General features: G+C 48.8%; 1 protein-coding gene across 1 annotated transcript in view; it reads left to right on the forward strand.

Annotated features, from left to right (window-relative positions):
- ATM (ATM serine/threonine kinase) overlaps positions 1–24794 on the forward strand; it is a 1424234-nt gene that overhangs the window by 1346627 nt on the left and 52813 nt on the right. Inside the window, exon 57 of the mRNA XM_078657051.1 lies at positions 12459–12608. Within this exon, the coding sequence (XP_078513177.1) occupies positions 12459–12608 (150 nt within the window). The remainder of the gene's footprint in view (positions 1–12458; positions 12609–24794) is intronic.

Raw genomic sequence — 24794 nt, forward strand, 5'->3', positions numbered from 1 at the left:
CGCTGGCTGGACTCTTGGGGGCGCAATATGTTCGCCTCGACCAGCGCTTCCCTGCGGGCCCTGAACACCTTGTGTGTGCTGGCTCGGGCCTCCTCCTGTTTGTGGGACTCGGCTGCGTCTTCGCGATCTGCAGCGTCCCAGAAGGGTGGTCAGGTGGACTTACGGCATCATGCATTGGATGGCCGGGAGCTTGCTGCGTTTATTCTCCGTTGCGCTCTGGACAGCTCAGAGGTGCTTGGCCGGGCCATGGCTTTCTCAGGCGCTCTCCGTCGCCATGCTTGGCTTCAGGATGGAATATTCCCAGAGAATATTCGGGAGCGACTCATTGACCTTCCGTTTGATGGCAGCCCGTTGTTCCATGCCCCGGCCGACTCCGCCATCCAGAGGCTCTTGGCAGGACTCCTCCTCCTCCTTCACCTTACACTCCTCCTCCTCTGTAGTGACTCCTGAGTTGGGTTGATTCTGGACCTTCTTAGGTCGATGGTTCTGGCTGTGGTGTGTGTTTTCTGGCCGTTTGCGTCCTTCCTTGGGACTTTGGCATTATTGGCTGCTGGACGGCCCCTTTGTTGATTATGTGTGTTATGTTATGTTAATTATTATATTAAGCGTGTTTTTTACCCTTGGGTGTCCTGGCGCTAACTGCTTTCCTGAAGAGAGGAGAGGCTGAGGAGGAGACTTGAACAACCAGGTCTTAAGCATTGGAATTGTTGTGCAGACTTGGCCCTGAGATTAGGCCTTCTGTTTGCTTGGCTGCTTGTCAAGCCTGTCGCAGGTTTTTTTTTCCCCGTGGCTCTTTTGTTTTTCCTCTGCTGCGGAAGTTCTTCCAAAGAGGGTTCCCATATTTTGGGACTTATCGTACCCTATGTGGGGTAGGGGTAGCTGTCATATGGCTTGCGCTCTGCCGGAGGGTTCTGGTCGCCTTCGGGTGCCTGTTCTCCATGGCGTTGTGTAGGTTGCTTTGCGCCATGAGGTCGTGTGCGCGCCACTTGTGGTTGTGTGCCCGGGCTTCTCCTCCTCTCCCTGCTCCTGCCCTGAGGTCTGGGATGATCCTATGTTCTCCCTTGCCAGGTGACACCTACTCAGCCTTCCTGGGACCTCGGGCGCTTCTTCTTGCTTCTGGCGGCTTTGACTGCCAGCGCTGTACTGGCTGGCAGGTTGTCTCCACCTGGAGTGGGTTTGCCTTCTTTCCCTCGCTTCCTTGGGTCTTCTAGACTTCTTCTTCTACTTCTTCCTCCCTCCCTTCCTGTCTTGTCTTGGCATTGGGTGGAAGCTGTGTTGCCTTATGGGGCAGTGGGGTGCTTCGACCTCTCCGGCCTTACCCTTGGTTCCTCTTCAACCTTCTTCCTCATATATCCTATTGGGGTCGGTGGGGGTCTGCTTGGTGGGGGGGGGGGGTTCTCCTTGCCTGGCAGGGACAAGGTTTTACCTGGTCCACAGATCTGGTTCCCTGTGGGGCCTTCTGTTCTGTATTAGCTGGTGGGCTCCTTTCGCAGTCCCTCCTTCCCAGGGGGTATTGCGAGGGTATCTATTCTACGTGAAGGAATCTGTGGCTAGTAGTCTCTATCAGATGTATGAGTTACTTACCTTCAGTAACAATGTATCTGGTAGAGACGATTGTAGCCGCAGATTCCTTCACGGCCCGTCCTTCCTCCCCTATTCTGCGAGGAACCTTTGCTTGGTCTTCGGTACTCACCTCCCGGTGGGGGGCTGTTTCTCCTGTGAGTGCCTTCTTTGTTCTTGACAGGTGGCTCCATGTGGGGGCGGTTAATTCCTCCTTGGTTCTTGGAGGATGGGGTCCCGGTGCCCTGCTGCTCTGGCTACTCCAGGTTTGTGGAGATTGCTTTCTATCCCTGTCCTCCCTCCCCTCCCTTCCTTCCATTCCTATGCTCTGATTAAGGGTCATCTGGCCATGTCTTGCCCTTGTCCCTTGTGGGTGGTTGCCCTTTATGTTGAGGTGGTTTGGAGGTTTGTTGTGCATGTCTGTGTTGGAACTGGTCCCCATCCTTGCTCAGGATGGGGGTGGTGGGTTTCCTGCGTGTACCATGACTGATGCATGTTCCTTGCCTCCGGGAGAGGCTGTCTATGTGCTGGCAGAGTGGTTGCGCAGGGCTCTGCTCTTCGTCTTCTTCTTCCCTGCCTTGGGTTCTGCGGTGTGACACTACTGTGGGTGGTGTTGTTAGTCACCGTTTCTTTCCAAATTTTCTGCTTTTCGCACACTGTTCCCATGCTTCCACAGTTTATCTGGTGGTTCCACGTTGTGGTGCGGAAAAGTTCTCCGGGGCGAGTCTTATGTGACCTTGCTGACATCACGTGCGCGGACGATGCCTGGGCGGAGTTGCGTGATGTTGTCCCGGCGCGCAGGGATGCTGTGGCAAAAAAGTTTCCAGATCCAGTCTCACACCTGGGAGTAATTCTAGGTGAAGGAATCTGCAGCTAGTATCGTCTCTACCATATACATCATTACCGAAGGTAAGTAACTCGTACGACAGTCCTCCACCCGAACCTGTCCAGCCTCTATCTCCTTCCATGGAGATTGAGCGGTGGCAGTTGACGTCATTTGACTTGCCTCCCGAAGTCCGTGATGTAATCTTGGCAGCCAGGCGGCCCTCCACTAAGACGGTATATGCCTGTAGAAGAAATGCATTTGTGGCATGGTGCACAGCAAAGGCTGTGGATCCCCTTTCTGCCCCTCTTTCTGAGGTTCTCTTGTTTCTTCTGTCTTTGGCCTAGCAGGGCTCTGCTCTGGGCACTCTTAAGTGCTACCTCTCGGCCTTTTCAGCCTTCCTCAGGCTTCCTAATCAGCCTTCTGTTTTCAAGTCCCCTGTTGTAAATAGATGTTCGAGGCATGTGGGCTGCTGAATTCATATCTATAGCATAGATCGCCGCCTAGTGTTGGGTCCGGATGATTGCACATTGTTGTCCTGGAAGAGTCTTCGAAGTATCACGAGATAGGTGGCTCCTACCCTGGACTACAGTGCGCATGGGCATCGACTCCATCCCCAGATTGTTTTTTTCCGCCATTGGGTTCGGATGTATATTCGACATCTCCAGTTCGGAATCGAAATAGACTATTCTTAAGGCCTGAAGGCCTTTTCCTATACCGTCGGTATTGTTTTGCGGTCGGTGCCCACCCGAGTCGGACGTCCAGAGGAGTCGCGTGGCTCTTCGGTGCTCGAGGCCCAGTCGACGCAGCAAGACTTTCGACAACACATCATGGAATGGAGTCCGTTCAAGAAATGTCCCGTGTGCGGATCTAAGTACCCGCACATCGACGTCCACCCCGTGTGCAACAAGTGCCTGTCGCTGGACCACGATGAAGCCAGCTGTATGGCTTGTTCCAGGTTTCGATCGAAGAAGACGATTCGACTTCGGCGCGTGGCGCGCCAGGAGGCCCGGAAATCGGCCCCGGCACCGGTGGACATCTTCGACAGAGACGAAGCAGACGAACAGGACGTTCATTTGCAAATTTCCCCTCCGGCGGAGGAGATCTACTACGAATACGACGCGGACGTCAAAGTGGTCGAGGACGAAGTCGTCGACGAGGTAGGAGACGACAATGAGGCCTACGGGGCCACCGGAGATAGCTCGTGCAAACAATTACTGAGGCTCAGGTCGAGGGATCGGCACACGGCCTTACCCAAGACCTTCCACCCCAATCCACGGCCTCGCCTACGGGCCCGGCTAAGGACACTTCTGCGGAGCCTACCTTGGTGAAAACGAAACCGAAACCTTCGGTGTCGACGACAACGAAACCTATGGAGACGCCGTCGACACAAAAGACGTCTGTCCCTCCGGCCGCCTCCTCGTCTTCGGACACGTCGGGGCAGCCGAAACCAAAGAAGGCCGTCGACCCGGGGAAGTCGACCAAGGGCGCCGAGCCAAAATCGGGCAAAGGTGCAGAGTCAAGGTCGGTCAAGAGCGCCGAGCCAAAATCGGCCAAGGGCGTCGATCCGAAGGTTGGGGCCCAGCGCCCGGTTCTCAAGTCCACCGACAAGTCCACGTCGGCGCATGGTGTGCCGAAGGGGCCTGATCCTGTGCCTCGGCCGGATAAGAACAAGGCATCGACGCTCGACTCTTCACTCACTGGTGGACCGAAGACGTCTGTCGGGTCGACGAAACCATCCGCTTCCTTTACGAAGCAGGTGTCGGACTCTCTACAGCGCATCAGGAACAAGGCTTCCGCGGCCGCACCGCAGGATGCTTCCACGCCGAAGCCGGCTGCTGCGACGCCAAAATCTTCAACACCAATCCTGTTTACGTTGCCGCCGAAGGTGGCACCAAAGGCCTTCGCACCACGGTCGGTCACCGAAGCGCCCGTCCCAGTGTCCACGGCGTCGAAGCCTTCACAGCCGCTTGGGAGCTTGAAACCTCGACAACCCTCAGTAGAGGAGCAGTCGGCGCACTTTATCGACGCCGACACTGGGAAACTTACCCTCTACAAGAGGAAGATCACGGCAACCCAGCCTTTGGAGTCCTACACCATTCCTTTAAAGCGCAAGAAGCCTGCTGTGGACTCCCCTGTTAGAGTGGAGCCTCTTGCTCCACAAACTCCAAGAGTGGCTACACCCTCACCCACCTACTCAGATGTAGAGGGCGGAGGTGGTGAGGACGAGGAGTAAAACTTTCCTGCCAACACTGATCCTGAGAATCACCAAGACTCATGGGCAGATGCAAGTGACCCAGTGGATCAGCATACTGCACAGGACCCTCAGGTCTACAATATCAAGCCCTCTCCTACTGAGGATTCAACTGCATTTAATGCTCTAATTGAGAGGGCGGCTAAAAACCACGACGTAGAGCTCCACGCTGACCCTGTCGAAGTGGACTTCCTATTTGATACCTTTTCAGCAGCAGAGAAAAATGTCAAGACTCTCCCCATGCTAAAGGGGGTTCTGAAACATGCCGCAGACATTTTTAAGGAACCCACTCGGGCCAGGGTGATCAACCCTAGGATTGAGAAAAAATATAAGCCGGCACCTGGCGACCCTACCTACATCAAGGGCCAGTTGCCATTTGACGCTCTGGTAGTGTCTAATGCCCGGAAGAGGGCGAACTCCCAGACCACTGGTGATGCTCCTCCCCCTGACAAGGAATCTAAAGTGCTGGAGGCATCAGGGAAGAGGGTGGCGGCTCAAGCAGCCAATATCTGGCGTATTTCTAATACTCAAGCACTTCTAGCCAGATATGACAGGGCACACTATGACACACTAGAGACCCTGTTACAACATCTTCCAGACTAGTATAAGGAGGCAGCTGAGATGCTTATTCAGGAAGGGAAGCTTATCTCCAACGCTTCTATTAAATGTGCCCTTGACGTGGCAGACACCGCAGCCAGAGCCATTAACACCAGTGTCATGTTGAGACGTCAGGCCTGGCTCAGGATCTCCGGTTTCAAGCCGGAGATACAAACCACCATCCTCAATCAGCCAGTCAACCCGGATAGGTTATTTGGTCCAGAGGTGGATACCACCTTAGAAAATATCAAGAAGGATACCGAGACTGCGAAATCCATGGGGGCTCTACAGTCCCAGCAGTTTCGAAGCAGTAATTTTCGTCGCTCAGGCAATAGAGGTGTTTCCAGAGGCCAGATGTCCCGCAAACGCAATACATTAAAGGTGGGGCGCAGTCCTCTCACACCAAGCAGAGTAGAGGCGGCTATCGGGGCAACAGCACCAAGGGCAGAGGTCGCGGAAACAACAACTCCCGCTCCTCCGCCACCAACAAACAGTGACGCCCTGTCACTGCCCCCCGACCATACTACACCTGTCGGGGGGAGACTCCAGCAGTTCCTGCCAGTCTGGAAATCCATCACCACAGACAGGTGGTTCAGAAAGCTTATCCAATTCGGTTATTGTCTGCAGTTGACATCCACTCCGCCCAACATGCCACCAAAACACTGTCCTATGTCCACAGAGCATTTGCACTTATTGCAGCAGGAGGTACTCGTCATGCTGCAAAAAGGGGCAATCGAGCTCGTGCCGGTGGAGGAGGAAGGCACAGGAGTGTACTCCCTGTACTTCTTAATCCCAAAGAAGGACGGGTCCCTCAGACCCATTCTGGACCTCAGACCCCTGAATCAGTACATTCTATCAGAACACTTTCATATGCTCACGCTGCAGCAGGTTCTCCCGTTGCTCAATCAGGGAGACTTCCTCGCAACCTTGGATCTCAAGGATGCCTATTTCCACATTCCACTGCATCCTTCACACAGAAAATACCTCAGGTTCACCATTCAGGGTCGGCATTATCAGTTCAAGGTCCTCCCTTTCGGGGTGACCACAGCGCCCAGGGTGTTCACTAAATGCCTGGCGACAGTGGCTGCGCACCTCAGAAGGCAGAACGTTCACGTTTACCCTTATCTGGAGGACTGGCTTGTCCAAGCAAAGTCAGCCCAGCAATGCGCCGCAAACATGTCCCACACCATTCACCTTCTTCACGATCTGGGATTCTCACTAAATTACCCGAAGTCGCACCTTCAGCCAGCCCATGTGCGGTAGTACCTGGGTGCGACTATAAATACTTTGGCGGCCACAGCTCAGCCAAATCCTGTGAGGATCGACAGCATTCAGTCCCTGATCCAACGGTTCAGACCGCAACACTCGCTTCCAGCAAGAGTGTTCATGCAGTTGATAGGCATGATGGCCTCCTGCATCTTCATAGTCCCGCACGCGAGGCTACATATGCGTCCGCTCCAAGAATGCTTGGCTCATCAGTGGACTCAGGCTCAAGGACAGTTGAACAACCTAGTGTTGGTGACCGGTCGGGCATGCAACTCTCTGCATTGGTGGAATCCACACAACCTTTGCAAGGGCCGACCGTTCCAAGAGCCTGTGCCGCAGATTATCCTGACAACGGACGCATCTCTCCTGGGATGGGGAGCTCATGTACTCCACTTCACGGTGCAGGGACTATGGACTACGCAGCAAAAGAAGATGCACATCAACTACCTAGAACTGATGGCAATCTTCATGGCGTTGAAGTCATTCAAAGTACATCTGTGCAACAAAGTCGTGTTGATCCGGATGGACAACATGACAGCCATGTACTACATTCAGAAGCAGGGAGGGACGCACTCTCCACAGTTGTCTCATCTGGCTCAGAGCATGTGGAAGTGTGCCATTCAGAGGAACATCTTCCTCATGGCGGAACACCTCCCGGGCAAGGACAATCAGATGGCGGATCTGCTCTGCAGACACAGCCATCAAATGCTCGAGTGGGAGATACACCCATCAGTACTCCGCCCGTACTTCCAGCAATGGGGTCATCCGGAGATAGACCTGTTTGCCACAAGGGAAAACGCAAAATGCCAAAGCTTTGCCGGCAGGTTCCCTCACCCACAGTCGCAGGGCAATGCGATATGGATGAACTGGTCAGGCAGATTTGCGTACGCTTTTCCCCCAGCGCCTCCAATACCGCTGGTGGCACGAAAACTAAAGCAACACTCGATGACACTCATCCTAGTTGCTCCGACGTGGGCACGCCAACCATACTACACCATGTTTCTAGAACTATCCGTGGTACCGCATCAAAGGCTGCACCTCACACCCAGGCTTTTGACGCAGAACCGTGGCGACATTCAGCATCCGGATCCGCAACAGCTCAACCTGGCGATCTGTCTCCTGAAGTCTTAGAGTTTGGCTACCTTGACTTGCCTCCTGAATGCATGGATATCATACAGGAGGCAAGGAAGCCCACCACCAGAGCTTGCTATGCAGCGAAATGGAAGCGGTTTGTCATTTACTGTACTGAACACAACATCAACCCGCTAGATGCATCCACTCCCAACATCATCTGTTATTTGTTACATCTTTACAAATGCAATCTAGCATATGCTTCCATTCGGATACACTTATCCGCCATAGCGGCTTATCTCCAAAACAGGCAGCATCTCTCCGTTTTCAAAGTGCCTGCCATTAAAGCCTTCCTTGAAGGGCTAAAGCGGGTCATCCCTCCCAGGACCCCGCCAGCTCCTGTATGGAACCTCAATGTGGTCCTCACCAGGTTGATGGGCCCACCTTTTGAGCCTCTACATTCATGTGAGATTCAGTTCTTAACGTGGAAAGTGGCTTTTCTCATTGCCATTACGTCTCTACGACGTGTTAGTGAGCTACAGGCGCTCACTGTACAAGAGCCATTCATTCAAATTCACTCCAACAGGGTGGTGCTGCGCACTAACCCTAAATTTCTTCCTAAAGTGGTTTCGCAGTTCCATGTCAATCAGACCATTGAACTGCCCGTGTTCTTTCAAAACCCCGAGACAGTTGCCGAAAGAATGCTCCACACTCTTGATGTCAAACGAGCTTTGATGTACTACATCGATAGGACCAAAGAATTTAGGAAGACACAACAACTCTTTGTTGCCTTTTCAGCCCAGCACAAAGGCAACCCCATTTCCAAAGCAGGTATAGCCAGGTGGATCGTTAAGTGTATTCAGATTTGCTATCACAAGGCTAAGCGCACTTTAACGGTCCCCCCCAGAGCCCACTCCACCCGCAAGTTGGGGGCCTCCATGGCTTTCCATGGTAATATCCCTTTGGAAGATATTTGTAGAGCAGCCACATAGTCTACACCACACACATTTACTAAACACTACTGTGTAGATGTGCACTCCAAGCAGCAAGCAGCTGTAGGGCAGGCTGTTCTTAAGACACTTTTTCAGACGTCTGCAGCTGGCACAGGCGGCCGCCGTTAATGGAGGGACTGCTATTTATTCTATGCTATAGATATGAATTCAGCAGCCCACATGCCTCGAACTGAATATGCTACTTACCAGTATGCATCTGTTCTTGGCATGTAGGGCTGCTGACATTCATATCGCCCGCCCTCCTCCCTGGCGCCTGTAGCGGCTGAAGAATTTACACTTACTCTTAGCATGGTCATCGCTCTCACTGTTACACTCCATCTTCGCCACAATGGCTAAAAACAATCTGGGGATGGAGTCGATGCCCATGCGCACTGTAGTCCAGGGGAGGAGCCACCTATCTCGTGATACTTCGAAGACTCTTCCAGGACAACAATGTGCAATCATCCGGACCCAACACTAGGCGGCGATCTATGCTATAGATATGAATGTCAGCAGCCCTACATGCCAAGAACAGATGCATACTGGTAAGTAGCATATTCATTCTTAAAAGCATTACTCGTCTTTTTCCTCCTGTTCCCTTCGCAATGCCTCAGTGGGACTTGAACTTGGTTCTTACTTATTTGATGTGCGCCCCCTTTGAGCTGCTACATAACTGTCCTCTCAGACTCCTCACTCTGAAACTGCCTTTCCGGTGGCCATCACCTCTGCGCGCAGGGTGAGTGAGCTACAAGCTCTGTCTTCCAAGCCTCCTTTTCTGGCTGTTCATCCGGGCAAGGTCGTCCTCAGAGCTCGACCTTCCTTTCTTCCAAAGGTTGTCACTTCTTTTCGTACTGGCCAAACTATCAATTTGCCCACCTTCTTTCCACATCCTTCAAAAGAGGAAGAGAGGCTTAACCGTCTGGATCCAAAACGTGTGCTCTCTTACTTTGATTGCACCAAGCAATTCCAGGTGGACGACCAGCTCTTTGTTGGTTACGCAGGCCCTAAGAAAGGTCGGGCCATGCACAAACGGACCATCTCCAGGTGGTTTGTTCTGTGCTTCAAGGCCTGCTATTCTTTGGCAAAGAAGGAGCCTCCAGTGGGGATCCGCGCCCATTCCACCAGGGCGACGGCAGCTCCTACTGCTTTAGGACGGGGAGTACCCCGACATGACATCTGTCAGGCAGCTATGTGGGCATCGCTACACAGGTTCACCAAGCACTACTGTCTGGACAGCCAAGTCCAGAGAGGCAGCTTCTTTGGCCGTTCTGCTCTCCAGGACATCCTGGTGTAAACTTAGTTTGCAGACCCACCTCTGGGGTTGGTATTACTGGGGTATCTATTCTAAGGTGGAATCTGTAACTAACTGTTTCTTTCAGATGAACAAGTTACTTACCTTCGGTAACGATATATCTGTAAGAAACAGGTTATTTATAGATTCCTTACTGCAACACCCATCCTCCCCGTTCTGCGAACTGACTTCTAGGGTTAAGGACATCCTTTCAGGGCCCTAGTTTTGTGCACCAGTGGTCAGTGTCTTGCATGGCCCTGCGCTTCTGGCATGGATAGTAGTGTACAGAACTGACGTCAGCGCGCGAGGGCAGCGTCTAAGTAGCTACGCTACGATGCCCAAAGACGAATCGCGGAGCTGACCAACGCCACCTTTCGACGCGCAGGGTTACTGCTGAAGAAAAACTTTCCAGATCCAGTCTGACGCCTGAGGCTAATTCTAAGGTAAGGATTCTATAAGTAACCTATGTTTCTTACAGATATATCGTTACCGAAGGTAAGTAACTTGTTCTTTAGGGTGTGACTGTGGGTGGGGGGTAATTATCAGGTCGACCTCTGGCTGTGTGTCCCACAAAGCATGTGGGAGCCACATTGGCATACATGAAAGGCCTGGGAAGCCTGTTGGCTCTGGTGGCTGGGAGGGAATGGGTGCTGCTTATAAACCCATCTGTAACCACGAAGGGACAAAAGGCAGATTGGGGTTGACGTGGGGCCATGGATATACCCATCAACTGGGCAGTAGCCCGATTATCCTTAAAGTGCCCTGGTGCGGAATCTGCCCTATTGATGAACAGACCGGTGACGTTGAAGGGCACGTCCATAATGGATTCCTGGACATCCCCTGAAAAGTTAGTAGATCTCAGCTGTGGCGTGCGGGTGATACTGACAACGCAATCGCTTTGCCTAGCCAGTCAGTCGTATCCAGTTCGCAGTGAATAGTGAGCTTTGCTGCATTCCTAGCATCTTCAATAGCCTGATTTGGTCCACCTCCAAGACCATGGGCTGCACTTTCACAACTGGATTCCAAACTGTGTGGGTATATCGGCCTTAGAGGCATGCGGTGTTCACTGACGTGGAAGAGAACATTCTCTTGCCAGAGTGGTCCAGCCACTTGGGTACCCTATCTGGTGGTGTAATGAGAACGGACCAGAACTGACTTTGGCGGTAGGGCCTTGACTACCAGACTCTCTGGATGGAGTGTTGGATGAGGAAAGCTGAATCCCGGGGAGCAGAGTAATGGTGGCTGACAATTGTCCTGTGCACAGGAGCCCCTGTGCAGGGCTTGGCCCGTAGCCTAGCTGGACATCTGTGATAACTTAATTGAAAAGGAGAAGATGTTCTGTGTTGGTTACTCCCTACTGAAGTAGCTCTGTCAAGTTGTTAGTCTTTACTGCCACGTAGGGCAAGGTAAGGCTCAGGATCTTCGCCATCCTCCTCACCACAATGGCAAAAGAAGCCCCTTCCTCCATACCCACACTAGGAGGAGAGACTAAGCCAGTGTGTAGGGAGGTGTTTAGGCCACTGGCATCCACCAGTTCCTCACATCAGTTGTCCTCTGGGTCTTCATAGGTTTTCTGGTATCTATAAAGATCCTCAGATCCTCCCCAATCATACTCCACTTAAGGCATGTCGAAAACAGAATGCCCTGGCTCTGACAGTCAAGTTCTAGTTAGCGCCGGCGTCAACTTTGGCGATGCCAATCTGACTCTAAATCGAAGTCTGGTATGGTGATGGTGATGGGGTCGGCGTCACAAGAACAACATCACTGGTACTGGCTCCAGGGAAGATCGCAGCACCAAGTGCAGACCCACCAGTGGAAATCCAATGAAGGCACCTGTCTAACCATGGGGCCTGAAGGCAGTCTAGAGGGGTTGGCCTGCCCACATAAGAGATGCATAGTCACAAAAGCTCAAGTTACTGGGTGGGGGTTGTTCTACCTCCAGGAAATTCATGGAGGCAAGGTGTGAACTCAAAGGGGAGGCTCCGTGGTTGACGCAGTCTAGAGTGGTGATGTCATTACCACACCTCTTCTGATGACTTGCACCTGCGCTGAACTCGAAGAAAGCTTCGACTTCTTGGACTTCTATTTTGTTGGGGGGGGGACGGGTATACCTGACATAATGAGCATGATGTTGAGCTCCATAAATGTCTCTGTGAGTGGGCACAGGACCTTCCACGTGACCGGTACATGGAGCGTCGCAGAATCGACTGGTGTCGGGCGACCTGTAGTTTCAATGATCGCTCCTGCACAATGCCTTACGGTTCATGGCGCAGCAGTCTTCACAGGCCTTGAAGTCGTGACCCAGCTCCAAATACCAGAGTTAAATCAGATGGGGGTCCTCTGGGTTTAAACCCCACAGCTTTGTGATTTGTTTGAATGGTGTCATCTATGGTGATTTAACATAATTCTTCATAGAAAGTGTTCATTCCTAGGTATCCTAAAATATGATCCCACTTGCCACGAGAGCAAAAGGAGTAACAGCCCACCAGATCTGTGAAATGTTCAAGTAGTCAAAATATAGTTAATCTTGTGTTCACATTTCAACTGATATCCTTTGATAACATCTTGTAGCACTTAAAAGTGCCCCTTTTCATTTTTTTTCAGGTGGTTCCTCTTTCACAGAGAAGTGGTGTTCTTGAGTGGTGCACCGGCACAGTTCCCATTGGAGAATATCTTGTGAATGCAGACAGTGGAGCTCACAAAAGATATAGGCCAAATGACATCAGCAGTTTACAGTGTCAGAAAAAAATGATGGTGAGTATTGCAGAACCAGTTACAGGAAGCTCCAGAGCCATTTGCAGAGAATCTTTGTATTATAGTTGGAAAACCTCAATAACACAGTGCAGTACATAGTACATTATGGTGTGTCAGATCCTGTTGACACCAAATTGCTCAAACCTGTACGTAGCCGTAGTGGGTTCAACACATGTAAATATAGCAATGCTAGACAGCACATTATATAGCTGTCTTTCACATATATTCTTAGAGAAAATTAACCATTGTGGCACAGAGAGATAAAGTGATTTGCCGTCAAGTGCATGATAATTTTGCTTAGTTGGTAAGTTCCAATGTTAGCAACACTAGACCACATCTCCACCTCTACTCAGGTCCAGACTTTTGTCACTACCTATTCCCTCTGAGGTGGGAAGGATTATATTTCATCACTGTAGTGTTCTGTGGTTTGGTATCTGACTACTCAGGCACCCGTAGATCAGGAAAATGGGCATACAGACAATACTATAGGCTATGCTTCTAGAGTTTTGAGAGGAGCAGAAAATAATTTCTCTGTCATTGAGAAAGAATTGTTGGCCTGTTGGTGGGCTATCAGGAAGTTTAATCCATTTATTTGGGGGAAGTCATTTCATGTTGAGGACAGATCATAGTCCATTAGTATCTATATTGTCCGGAGAAAAATCAAAGAGCACACACCCAGAATTGCTAGATTGTCATCAGAATTGCTGCAATACAATTCTGAAGTTGTTTACTTACCTGGTCTAAAGCATGTACGGGCTGATTACCTTTCACGATTTCCAGTTACAGTGAATGATTCAGAATTTGAGAAAGAAGATGATCAAGATGACTGTTTTGTGGCTGCATTAGTTGTTGAAGGAATGTGTGCTGCGAGTGAATTTTAGTGGAAAAGAGAGTTGATGAAGAATGAAGTTCTCGTACAAGTCATGAACTTTATTAAAAAAGGATGGCCAAAGGAAAAAAACGTGTCTTATCAATTTCAAACTTTTGTAAACATTTCTGAAGAGCTTACAGTAGAAGATGGTGAAAGGTTTATACCTCCTGAAAGTTTAAGAACACGTTTGTTAAATGGTGCGCAGGAGGGACATTTAGGGAAGACATTTACTAAACGAAGGCTGAGAGATGTGTTCTGGTGGCCACACATGGATGTGGGTGTAGATGATCTTGTTGATAAATGTGTGGTTTGTAGATCATCTGACAAGAGTCACAAAGTGAGGACTACACCCATGGAACCAGTTGTTTTCCCAGGAAGACCGTGGAAAACATTTGGTATTGACCTGGTAGGACCGTTCAATCTTCTTCCATCCTCATCTCGTTTTGCTGTAGTGGCCATTGACTACTATTCAAAATGGCCAGAAGTTTTATTTATCAATGAACCTACTACAGCAAACATCATTAATTTTTTGAAGGATATTTTCTTGAGAGAAGGTTTTCCTTCCTCAATAATGTCTGACAATGGCGTACAGTTTGTCAGTTCAGAATTCCAGAATTTTTTTACACAAGGTGGAGTTATGCATCAGAGGAGTTCATTTTATCGTCCTCAAGCAAACAAACTCGTTGAGAGGATGAATAGAGTTCTAAACAATTGTGTGCAATGGGCTATTGCTAGTAAATGTGTTGTAGAAAAAGTGGTGCATTCAATGCTCTGGTTTTACCGCACTACTGCACATTCTTCAACAAGAGTTTGCCCTTTTGAACTTTTGAAAGGTAGGAAACCATCCACCAAAATCTGCCCAGGTTGGATGTCAAAATGGGTAAAAATTAATGTTATGAATGACGTAGATAGTTATGCAAGATGGAATGTTAGCAAAGCTCAGGAAAAACAGAAGAAATATTTTGATGAAAGGAAAAAAGTTCTTCCTCACAGGATTTGTGATGGGGATGTTGTACGGATTAAAAGTCCAGTTCACATAACTAAAGGGCGGAAAAAATTCTCAGAACCCTGTATTATTGATAACATTTGTGGGAATGCTGTGAGAGTTAACAACAAGAATTGGTGGAACATTTGTAGAGTTGTTAAAGAAAAAGATCTGAAGGTTGATTGTATTGCTTCTTTTGCAAACTCCAACTCTAATACCAAAACTGTTTCTATGTCGAAAAATGACAATGACAATGTACCTAATCTTCGCATGAGCATGAGAATTTGTAAAGTTCCTCTCAGATTTAGATAAGTATTTCTTTTGGGTTTTGATTCTATTCAGCATTACCTGTTAATCCTATTGCATTTATTTTCTTGTTATTTTTCCTCTTCTTTTCTTCTTTTTTCTTCCTTCCTTTCTATTTTGCTCACTTTCTTCATTTCGTTCTTTTCTTTAAAGTTTTGGGAAAAGGGAGATAATGTAAGTGTTCTGTGGTTTGGTTCCTGACTACTCAGGCACCCGTAGATAGAACTCCCTTGACTTTGTGTTCTAGATTCCCTTTCAGAATGTGGAGGCTGATGATTTGACGGTTTATTCCTGACTGAGTTACCCTGCTGTCTGTTGCTGTTAATCTCTTGAGTGACAATAAATCTTAAGATAAATAAGTTAAGTCTGAGTCACTTACTACAATCACCCTTCTCTTAATTACCACGTGCCTAAGAAAACTGTTTAAAAATCAAACTAAATCTCAGAGCAGTAAAAAAAATAAAAATCGGCCGTTAGGCCAAGTAAAAACATTTCTGATGGATACTTGTAACCGCACATTCCTCACCATGTGGATATTCCCAAAGACGTCATTCTGGATCCAGAAACTTTAAAGCAGTGCTCCTACACACTAGTAGGTGGCATCATGTGAGTTTGTGCCAACATAGCCCTGCTCCGGAAGTGACCAGCAGAGCTGCATATAAGACCCCCCCCCATCCGCGGTGTTCACTGATGTCAGTTCCTTTCTTGCCACAACATCAAACACAGAACCGGAGCTTCCCCTAGGTCTTCAAGACCCATTTTTTGTCACAAAGTTAACCAGTGTTCAAGGAAACAGCAGGATTCAAGGAGGGACTGTTGCAAATAGATGCCTGTGATGGATGTTTCCAAAGTGTCTTTGGCACCTGGGGTTGGTCCAGGCCTTAGTGGACCATGAGGCCACCCTTTACATCGCCAAACATAAGACTCAACTCCACGCCAACACTAGTCGAAGTTGAAAGTAAGATCTGGTTCCCACTCCAGAAATCATTCCAATCGCAGATCATTGTTGCGGTCGAAGTCTTCTGGTAAGTACAAGTAAAAGCATAAGGGGGAGCCGTCGACCGACATGGCTGCACGGACCTAAAGCTCCGGCCACCACTACCCGCAAGCGGCATTTAACAGCGCTTCGAGTACGCCATCTGCCGCTGCGATTGTTACGGGACACCCTGCAAGAGTGCAGAGCGTGTAATTAGACGCTGGAATGGCGGGGATGCCGCGAGGCACAGCGTCTTCCGCCCTCTGTTGTAAGTGAGGGCAACGCGGCCTTCCAGCACAGAGGCCCGAGCTGCACACCACAAATCGAGCCCGGGCCTCTGTTGCTCCTTGGGCCCTGTTGCCTCTGCTGCACGGAGGCTCCAGGATCCGTGTCCTCCTAATGTCACTGAATTGGGGCAGGAGAGTGTGTTACCCAGAACTCCAGGGCATGAGCATCTGTCCTTCGATCAAGCTGCTGCTTCAGCAGGATCCTATGTCGTAGCAATAGGGGAGAATAATACACCGGGGTCTGCACAATTTGCATCTTCATGCTTGGAGAGTGAGTGACAGCAGTTGACCTCCTTCGGTCTTCCCCCTGAGGTCATTGATGCCATATTGTCAGCAAGGCGTCCTTGCCCAAAATCCAGACAAATTGACCCACTACAAGCCAAACTGACTGAAATTCTGTTGTTCATTTTATCTCTGGCACAGCAAAGACTTGATTTGTGTATTGTTACAGGGTCTTTGCCAGCACTTACTGCTTTTTTGCGGTTCCCAGATCAGCCTTCTATATTTAAATCATTTGTTGTGATGAGATTTTTTAAAGCTTTAGGTCACTTATGTCCACCAAAACCCTTGCGATGCCACAGTGGGACTTGAACTTAGTTCTTACCTTTTTAATGTGCACACCTTTTGACCAGCTGCAAAGTTGTCCATTATGACTTCAGACATTGAAGACAGTCTTTCTCATTACCATAGCATTGTTTGAGTGAGCTGCAGATCTTTTTGTTAACTCACCTTATACAACATTATTCATAGAAGGACAGCAGCTGTACTACAGGGACTGTATTGTCAAATCACTGTCTACGTCACATAGACACACATGTATATATATATTTTATATACATACATAAAATATGCATTAAAAAATGTGTGATTGTGGAAAATAGTATTCAGCTTTGTTAAATAGTAAATGTTGGTCCTGGTTAATAATAAATAAGTGAGTAGATTACTCCCCTTTTAATGCTCCCCAGCCGTCAGCCTGGATTTTGAAATTTCGTCAGCGATGCTCTTGCACACCAGTAGGTGGCACCGTGCACCTCTGCACTGGCTACTTACCACATCCGAAGTGAGAGAGTGGAGCCACATATAAATTCTATTGCAGTACACTGATGTCATTTCAGTTCTCTCTGTGCATTGCAACGTGGATTCAGAGCACATTACCCAAATTTGTTGGCCTATAGCTATTTCTCAAATTTAAAAAAACAGTGTGCTAGGGACCAATGTCCCTTCCCAAAAGAAAAGGCTTCAAGCCATGCCGCAAGTGCTGAAAACAGATGTCAGTCTTGAATCGATACATTTGTGAGTCTGGGTTCAGGGCAAGACTAACATTTATGCACCCTCATGTATCAGAAAGCAATCTGGCCAGGACTAGAAGGCGAAGCTGTATGTCAAAGTTGAGACCATTGTGTAAAGCCTGCATGCGGATTCAGTCTCAGTCTCCTAGGGCGGATCTTGTGAGAGGTCTACCTCATTGTCGGAGCAAGTTCAAATAGAAGTCTAAATGCAAACATAAACAAGCATTTATAATGCAATAGGTCTCGCAATTACATTATTTTGAGTTATTGACATTGTAAATGGCAATGTCTTTAAAAAAATTAAAAGGCATTGTTATTTACAATACCAAAATCAACACCTATTGCATTGCATAGCGCGGTGTCCGTGAAGATAGCGCTGCGCTTGTTAAAGTAAAACAAAAAATATAATAATGCCTTTTATTTATGTTATAAAAAACAAAACATACAATAAGGCATTGCCATTTACAATGCCAACAGCTCATACTCTGGTAAATGCAAGACCTTTTGCATTGCAAATGCTTGTTTCACGTTGGCTTCGGCTAAGTCACTGACCCTGCAGTAACACACTAGTCTAAATTCTAAATGTGTTTCTATCTAATATTTAGGAAAAGAGATGTGTGTTTTCAATATTGTAATATAGCAGATGCTCCCTGATATCATGCAAATAATCTGTGACCCACTGTAATTTCTCAAATGTGAGTTCCTGTTTCACTGTAAAAGGAACATTTTTATGGATGTTGCATGGTGTTAAAAAAAAAAAAAAAACATTTCTCTCTATATTGTCTGTAAACGGCTCACACACATTACCTGTATTAAAAATAAACGAAAAGAAAGTGGTATTTAAAATAATCTATGTTTAAGAATAATTAACGGTCATTACGGCAGAATTTTGTGGAGAACAGAACAGGATCTATCAGTTGGCCCCTCTAAAAGGATGGGGCCCAGGGCCAGAGCCCACGTGCCTATGCCTTAAACATCTCTGTCTAGTAATAAGGAGGATAACAATCAATCCCTTTAGTCGCCTGTTAAATGATGCTGAATACTAATCAGGGTGCTCACAATCCTTTCAGTAACATATTAGTGTCCACAGAAAGTTGAAATCATGTCAACATAAGATTAGTGCATTGTAAGTACAGATGGTGTATGAGAGAGAGCGAGATGGCAGAAGGGAGACAACCACACAGGTTTGTCCTATTCCGAGCTGATCGCACTGTGAAGGGGGGGGGGGTGTATAACTGCGGCGTGAACTCAGAAGTGCACGGCCCTTCCTATCAACGGACACCTGTGGGATCCAGGCTCTGCGCCCCCAAGAGCCCCCCTCATCCGCACATACCAACTTCCACAGACACCAACTGAGGCACGCACACAGACACACAAATACAAACCCACACCAACAACCCCAAACACACACGCACCCAGACACACACGGACCACACCTCACATCCAGGGTCTGCGCCCCCGAGAGCGCCCCTCATCCTCACACACCGACTCCCACAAACACAGACACCAACTGACGAACGCACACAGACACAAATAAAAACCCACACCAACAAACCCAGATACCCACGCACCCAGACACACAGGTACACCAACTCACATCCAGGCGCCCTCCCCCACCCAGCGCGCTCCTTATCCGCACCTACCTACCCCCACAAGCAGACACCAACCAATGCACGCATGTAGACACACAAAGAAAAACCCACACCAACAACCCCAGATACCTTACGCGGCACCCAGACACACACGGACACCAACTCACATTCAGGTGCCCTCGAGAGCACCCCTCATCCGCACCTACCTACCCCCACAAACAAACGCCAGCCGACGCACACACTCACACAGACATACAAATAGAAGCCCACACACAAACACACCCAGGTATACAATTAAAGACACATTTACCCCAAACATACACACACACACGTATATGACAGCAGCTCTGTACTCTGCGTTGCCCCTTTTTAATATATCTATGACAAGGATTTGCAGAATGTGACACACAATAGCGCGTAAAGTTGGAGGCAATTCAACGGGAATGTAAAACCAGTGCTCACTGAGAGGGGATGCGAGCTGTAGTGTGCTACGGGAGTGATGAACTTATGCTAATGTCGCTCACATTTGCAGCTTCTGATATCCCTGACCCTGTGGGCCACAGCCTTTGGTTACTTCGCACAGCTTTCTGCTACTCTGCACAGCTTTACGAAGTACAGAGACTTGAAAAGATACCAACGTGTCTCATGGTACCGGGAAACGACCTCCAGCTCTGTTTTATTTGAATCCTGGGACTTCGAGTTTTTCATATGTTGTTTATATCACGGGGAGGGAGGGAAAGCCAAAGCACGCCGCTATGCGCGCGCATGTGCACATCTGTTGTCCATATGCGTGCGCATTTTTTCCACCCGTACGCGTGCACATGGAATCCATATTGATTCCAAAAGTCCCTTGCATGGCGAGACAGCGCATGCGTGCTGCTAACGCCAGGAAAGACCTAAAAAAGCAAAGCAGCGCTCAACCTAATCCTGCCATTCCATGTCCAAGGAGAAGGCCGATGGCATTACAGTGCTATGTGGTCTCCTCCAAGGTCCCCAAGCAATGAGCTGATCTGGTGCTCCCTGACCTTCTAGGGCCATCGGCAATGCAACATCAGATCGAAGCCTTCAAGGGGCAATGCTTCAAATCTTCAGTGCTTTTCAAGCTCCCTTTGGCACACTTTCGGGCCCGAAAGTTCTGCATGTGCCTCGAGTTACTGGCATGGCGTTCCTCAGCACTGGCTGGCTTGTTCCGGTTCCAGTACCGATTCCAGTACAGGCACCTACTGCAGCACCTGGACCTGCGCCAGGCAGCCACTTGTCAATACTTGCACCAATGTCTGAAAAGTATCTGATTCTGATTCCGTCATCTTTCCCTGAACTGATTTCTGGTAAATCTTGACCGATCCTATGCTATTGAATGACTAAAGCACAGCCGGTCGTTATATAGTATGATTCTGTACCGATGCCTTCACAAGGCTGGTCACACCAACATCCGCACCATTACCTTTTTGGCCCTGGCTCTAAACAAACTACTCCACCACATAATGATGGTGGGGTTTGGGGTGGTGATCTTCACCCCTGATTATGATGAAGTGGAAGATGCAAGTGGCTTGATACCTTCCCTGATATGGGGTCGGGCTTGCCACTTGGACCACCGACTCTTGCGAGTTCATAATTTGCGTTGTTGGTCCGACGCACAACTGAGGTCCTGGATTTGCAGCTGCCCTCTGTCAGGAACAATACTAATGTCTTTACCAAAATCCTATAGCCTGGGGCTGCAGTGTCCGAGCCCTTGCTCCCCTTCAATGAGGCCCTTACTGATATTCTGATGGGCACTTGATTAAAGCACTGTTCCTGCCTGCCACTGAAGAGGCAGGTGGCCAGGGGTCGCACATTGGTGCCTGGCGACCCTGATTTTCTCACTAAACATGCTACTCCAGGAAGGCTAGTGGTGTAGGCTTCAACCAGTAAGGTTAAACCCAATTATTTCCCCACAACTTCTCGAAAGAGGGAGTCCTGGATCGAGACATTCAGAAAAGCCTGGCGTTGAGATCAGTAAGTGCTTGCTGGGCTGCTCTTTGCATGCTCTCTGGTGCCTGATCAGCGAGATCTTGCTGGCAGTCCTGAAAGACTTTAGGACCCCTCTATATTAAACTGGCCATAATGAACAGGACGTGGCCAAGTACGTGATTTGTGCTGGCCTAAATACTACTGAATGGGGAAGGCAGTTAGCACCAGCATTGTGCTCTACTGCCTCATGTGGATGTGTTCCACAGTCTTTCTGGAAATGTTCAAGCCTCTCTCCAGGACATGCTCTTTGGTGACTCATGCCATTTTATCAAAAAAGCTTATTCTGCTGTGGGTGTTCTAAGAGCAGTTGAGCCATGACATGCTCCCTGCGACTGGGACTCCCAACAAGAAGTTCCTCAGGAAATTCAGGGCCTACTCTAGGGGGCTGGCATATAGACTGTGTCAATCGCCCTAGCCACTGCTGCAGTCACATCAGTTATTTTAATGCTGAGGATGGGGGTCTGACAGGGATCACACACAACAGCAAAGGCCCTAGTCTGCCTTGTCCCCACCCCTGCAGCAATATCCTCCAAGATGCTTTAATTTGCCCTTTGTGGCACACACCCATCCTGTGGGGGACAAGTTCCAGCATTACCTCCCAGGATCGTGATCCTTCAATTCTGACAGGTGGATCATACTGATTGTTCAGCATGATCACAACTGTTGCTCTTTTTGCTCCTCCACATCTTCCGAATAGACTTTCAGAGGAGCCCTTCACGCTTCTGCTGCAGGAGGGGCAAGTGTTGGTCTTCAAAGTTGCTATAGAGTGGGTCAGAAGGAAGGGGGGTTGTTACCCTCTTTATTGCCTTGTGCTGAAAAAGGACAGGGAGCTCTGATCTATATTGGACATTTGACCACTGAATGCTTTCCTACGCAAGGACACATTTAAAATCCTCATGTTAGCACAGATCTTGCCTGTTCCAAACCTAGCAGACTGGAAAGTGTCCTGGGACCTTTATATACATTTTCTGCACTGCTGCAGGCATTACCTGTGGTTCAAATGACCAGCCAGAAGCATTTCCGGCTTGGGTTAATGGTGATGTTGTGGCCCACCTTCAGAGGTTGGTATTCCCCTACCTTGAGAACTGACTGTTAAAGGCGGGATCGGAACAGTCAGTCAAACCACTTAACATTGCTGTCGTACATGGCTCATTCGCAGAGGTCGCTGTTCAGTCATGATGTCTTGGACACAGGTCGTATGATTCCAATGTGTCAGCCACAGTCCTGGATCTCAGTGAGAACAGTTCTGAGGCTTTGTGGCCTATTATTGTTTGCATCTTACTAATAGATAACACCAGGTGGCACAGGTAGATTATGCAATGGAACATGAAGTTCCAGTGGGCTCAGCACTAAGGAAATCTGCAGCGGTGGCTGGTCCAACCCAGTTGGTCCAGTGGCAGCCCCCTTTCCCATCTAGATTTGTCATTTGTGACGAATGCCTCACTGCTGAGTTGGGAAAATCACAGGACTCTAAACTTCTTTGGAAACCTTGGTCCATTTCCATCATTTAGGACTTGTAGCCCAATCGTCTGGCCTTCCTGCCATCTATCAAATGGAGGCTGGTGCATGTTCTTATGGACAATTCCACATGTGACTCTGCAACAAGCAAGGCGAAGTGGGGTCCCGGATTCAGTTTCAGAAGGTTCTGTGCCCCAGGAGTATACTGGACTATCATGGCATTTTTCTGGTTGCAAACCATCTTGAGAGATTCTTGAATGCCAGGGCACACACACCCAGCCGATGGCATCTTGCTATCGCCATCGCCATCGCCAGTAACGTGCAGTGTCAAATGTTTTGCACGTTGAAGTTTCCACAAACATACTAGATAAGAGATTCATTCTGACTGGAATAAAATAGAGAACTCCTGTACACCTTCCTGGTCCTGCCTCTCCTGTCCCAGGTTGTGAAAGGGATTAGGAATGACCGTGCCCAAATTACCCTAGTAGCTCCAGATTGTGCCAGGAGATTGTGGTACCCAGAACTTCTGCGCAAACTACTCTTTGCCCTGAGCATCCTTCACCCGAACCTGCACAATCTACACCTCAAAGCGTGGAGTTTGAGAGTCCGCAGTTAATTGCTTTTGATCTGCTTCTGGAAGTGGTGATTGTCACCCTCATTGCCAGGTGCCCTTCCACTAAGTCTTATTTATGCTGTGCGCTAGGACAAATTTGTGGCCTGACGTGGAGTCCGCACAACAGACCCTTTACAAACCACAATGTTGCATTTACTCCTATTCATTTTGCCCCTGGCAGCATACCTTGCAGTGAGCACTATTAAAAGGATTTAGTCTGCTCTTACAGTCTTTCTACATTTGCCAGACTAAGTATCCTTGTTAAAATTACCTGTTGTTATGCGGTTTATTAAAGGTTTGACACATGACCCTCCCAAACTGTTAGTGATGCCACAGTGGGACCTTAACTAGGTCTTGACGTTTCTCATGTGAATGCCCTTTGAGACGATGCACAGCTACCTGTTGAACCTTCTGACTCTAGACTGCCTTTTTTATTACGATCACTTCAGCTCGAGTCAACTTCCGACACCGTTGATGCAATTGCCCTGTGCCATCTTTATCTGAGACAAAATAGTTCAGAGGGGTCTGTGACTCCCTTCCACGTAGGGCAATCTGTTGCCCCGCCACCATTCTTCACCCCTTCACATCGAAAGAGGAGAGGTTTTATCTATTGGACCCCAAAAGGACTTTTAAGCTTTTACATTGATTGTCCCAAGGAACAGCTTTGTGGGGTTCTCCTGGGCGAAGACAAGGAATGCTGTGAAGAGGAGGATCCTATGAAGGTGGATAGTCCTTTGCATCAAGAAGCCAAGAAGGAGCCCTTGAAAGTTTTGAGAGTCTGTTCCACCAGGGCCAAGGCCCCTACAACTGCAATGGCATTCGTTATGGCTGTCCTAACATCGGTCAGGCTATAACATGGGCATCGGTTCACACATTCACAATGCACTACTACCTTAATACCCAGACTTGATTGCAAGAATATTTAGTTAGTTCTGCCCTGCATAACTTATAGGTCTGCGCCCACTCCTCAACCCCTCCACCTTGGGGAGAAACTGTTTTGGTTTCTGTTCTAAGGAGAGGAATTTGAGGTTAGAAGTGTCAATCAGACGAAAAAGTAACTTTCCTTCGGTAATGCTCTTTCTGATGGATACTCTATCTAACCTCTGATTCCTCACTGGCCTCCAACCTCCCCCTTCTGTGGAGAAGCCTCTTTAGGTCTCGCCTACGCAGCGCGCATGCGCTGCATAGGCAAAAAGACCTTTTGCGATTGCTTTGGCTTTTCAGCCAAAAACGTGCACGCGTTCCATTGCCATCAATGGCAATGCGTGCACGTGAGGCGATCTACTTGCGGGAGCGCGCGCTACCAAATGGCAGCAATTAACGCTCCCGCAAGTGCAGGCCCCCCGCCTCCCCCCTGCTGCCGTGCCTCCTCCCTGCTGCCGCGCCTCCTCCTGCTGCCTCGCGTACGCAGTAACCAGGTCACAGAGAGCGGACTGGCATTTCAGTGCCACAGTGCATCTGTCCCCATGAGAGGGGCTGTTTCTTTTACCCATTGTGAACACAAACAGAATTAGATACGACTATACAGGGGCCCCAAGCAATATCTAAAAGAATTAGTAGCACTCACTTGTGTTAACAGTGCGTAGGCAGAAGGGATTTTCACAACTGGCTTTTTATTATGGTTCTATTTCTAAAGCATGCAAAAGCGTCAAGGCACTACACAGACACCATACAGCTGGCAGCACAGCGTGTGGTAGGATCTTGAGCGGAGCTCAAGCACAAGATCTGAGGGCAAGGCTCGGTTTGCCCCTGCTGAACTCAAGCTCACTACCGGAAGTAAGAGAGTCAGCTCCCAGATT

This window comes from Lissotriton helveticus, chromosome 8, assembly GCF_964261635.1.
Source record: "Lissotriton helveticus chromosome 8, aLisHel1.1, whole genome shotgun sequence".
Classification (NCBI taxonomy): domain Eukaryota; kingdom Metazoa; phylum Chordata; class Amphibia; order Caudata; family Salamandridae; genus Lissotriton; species Lissotriton helveticus.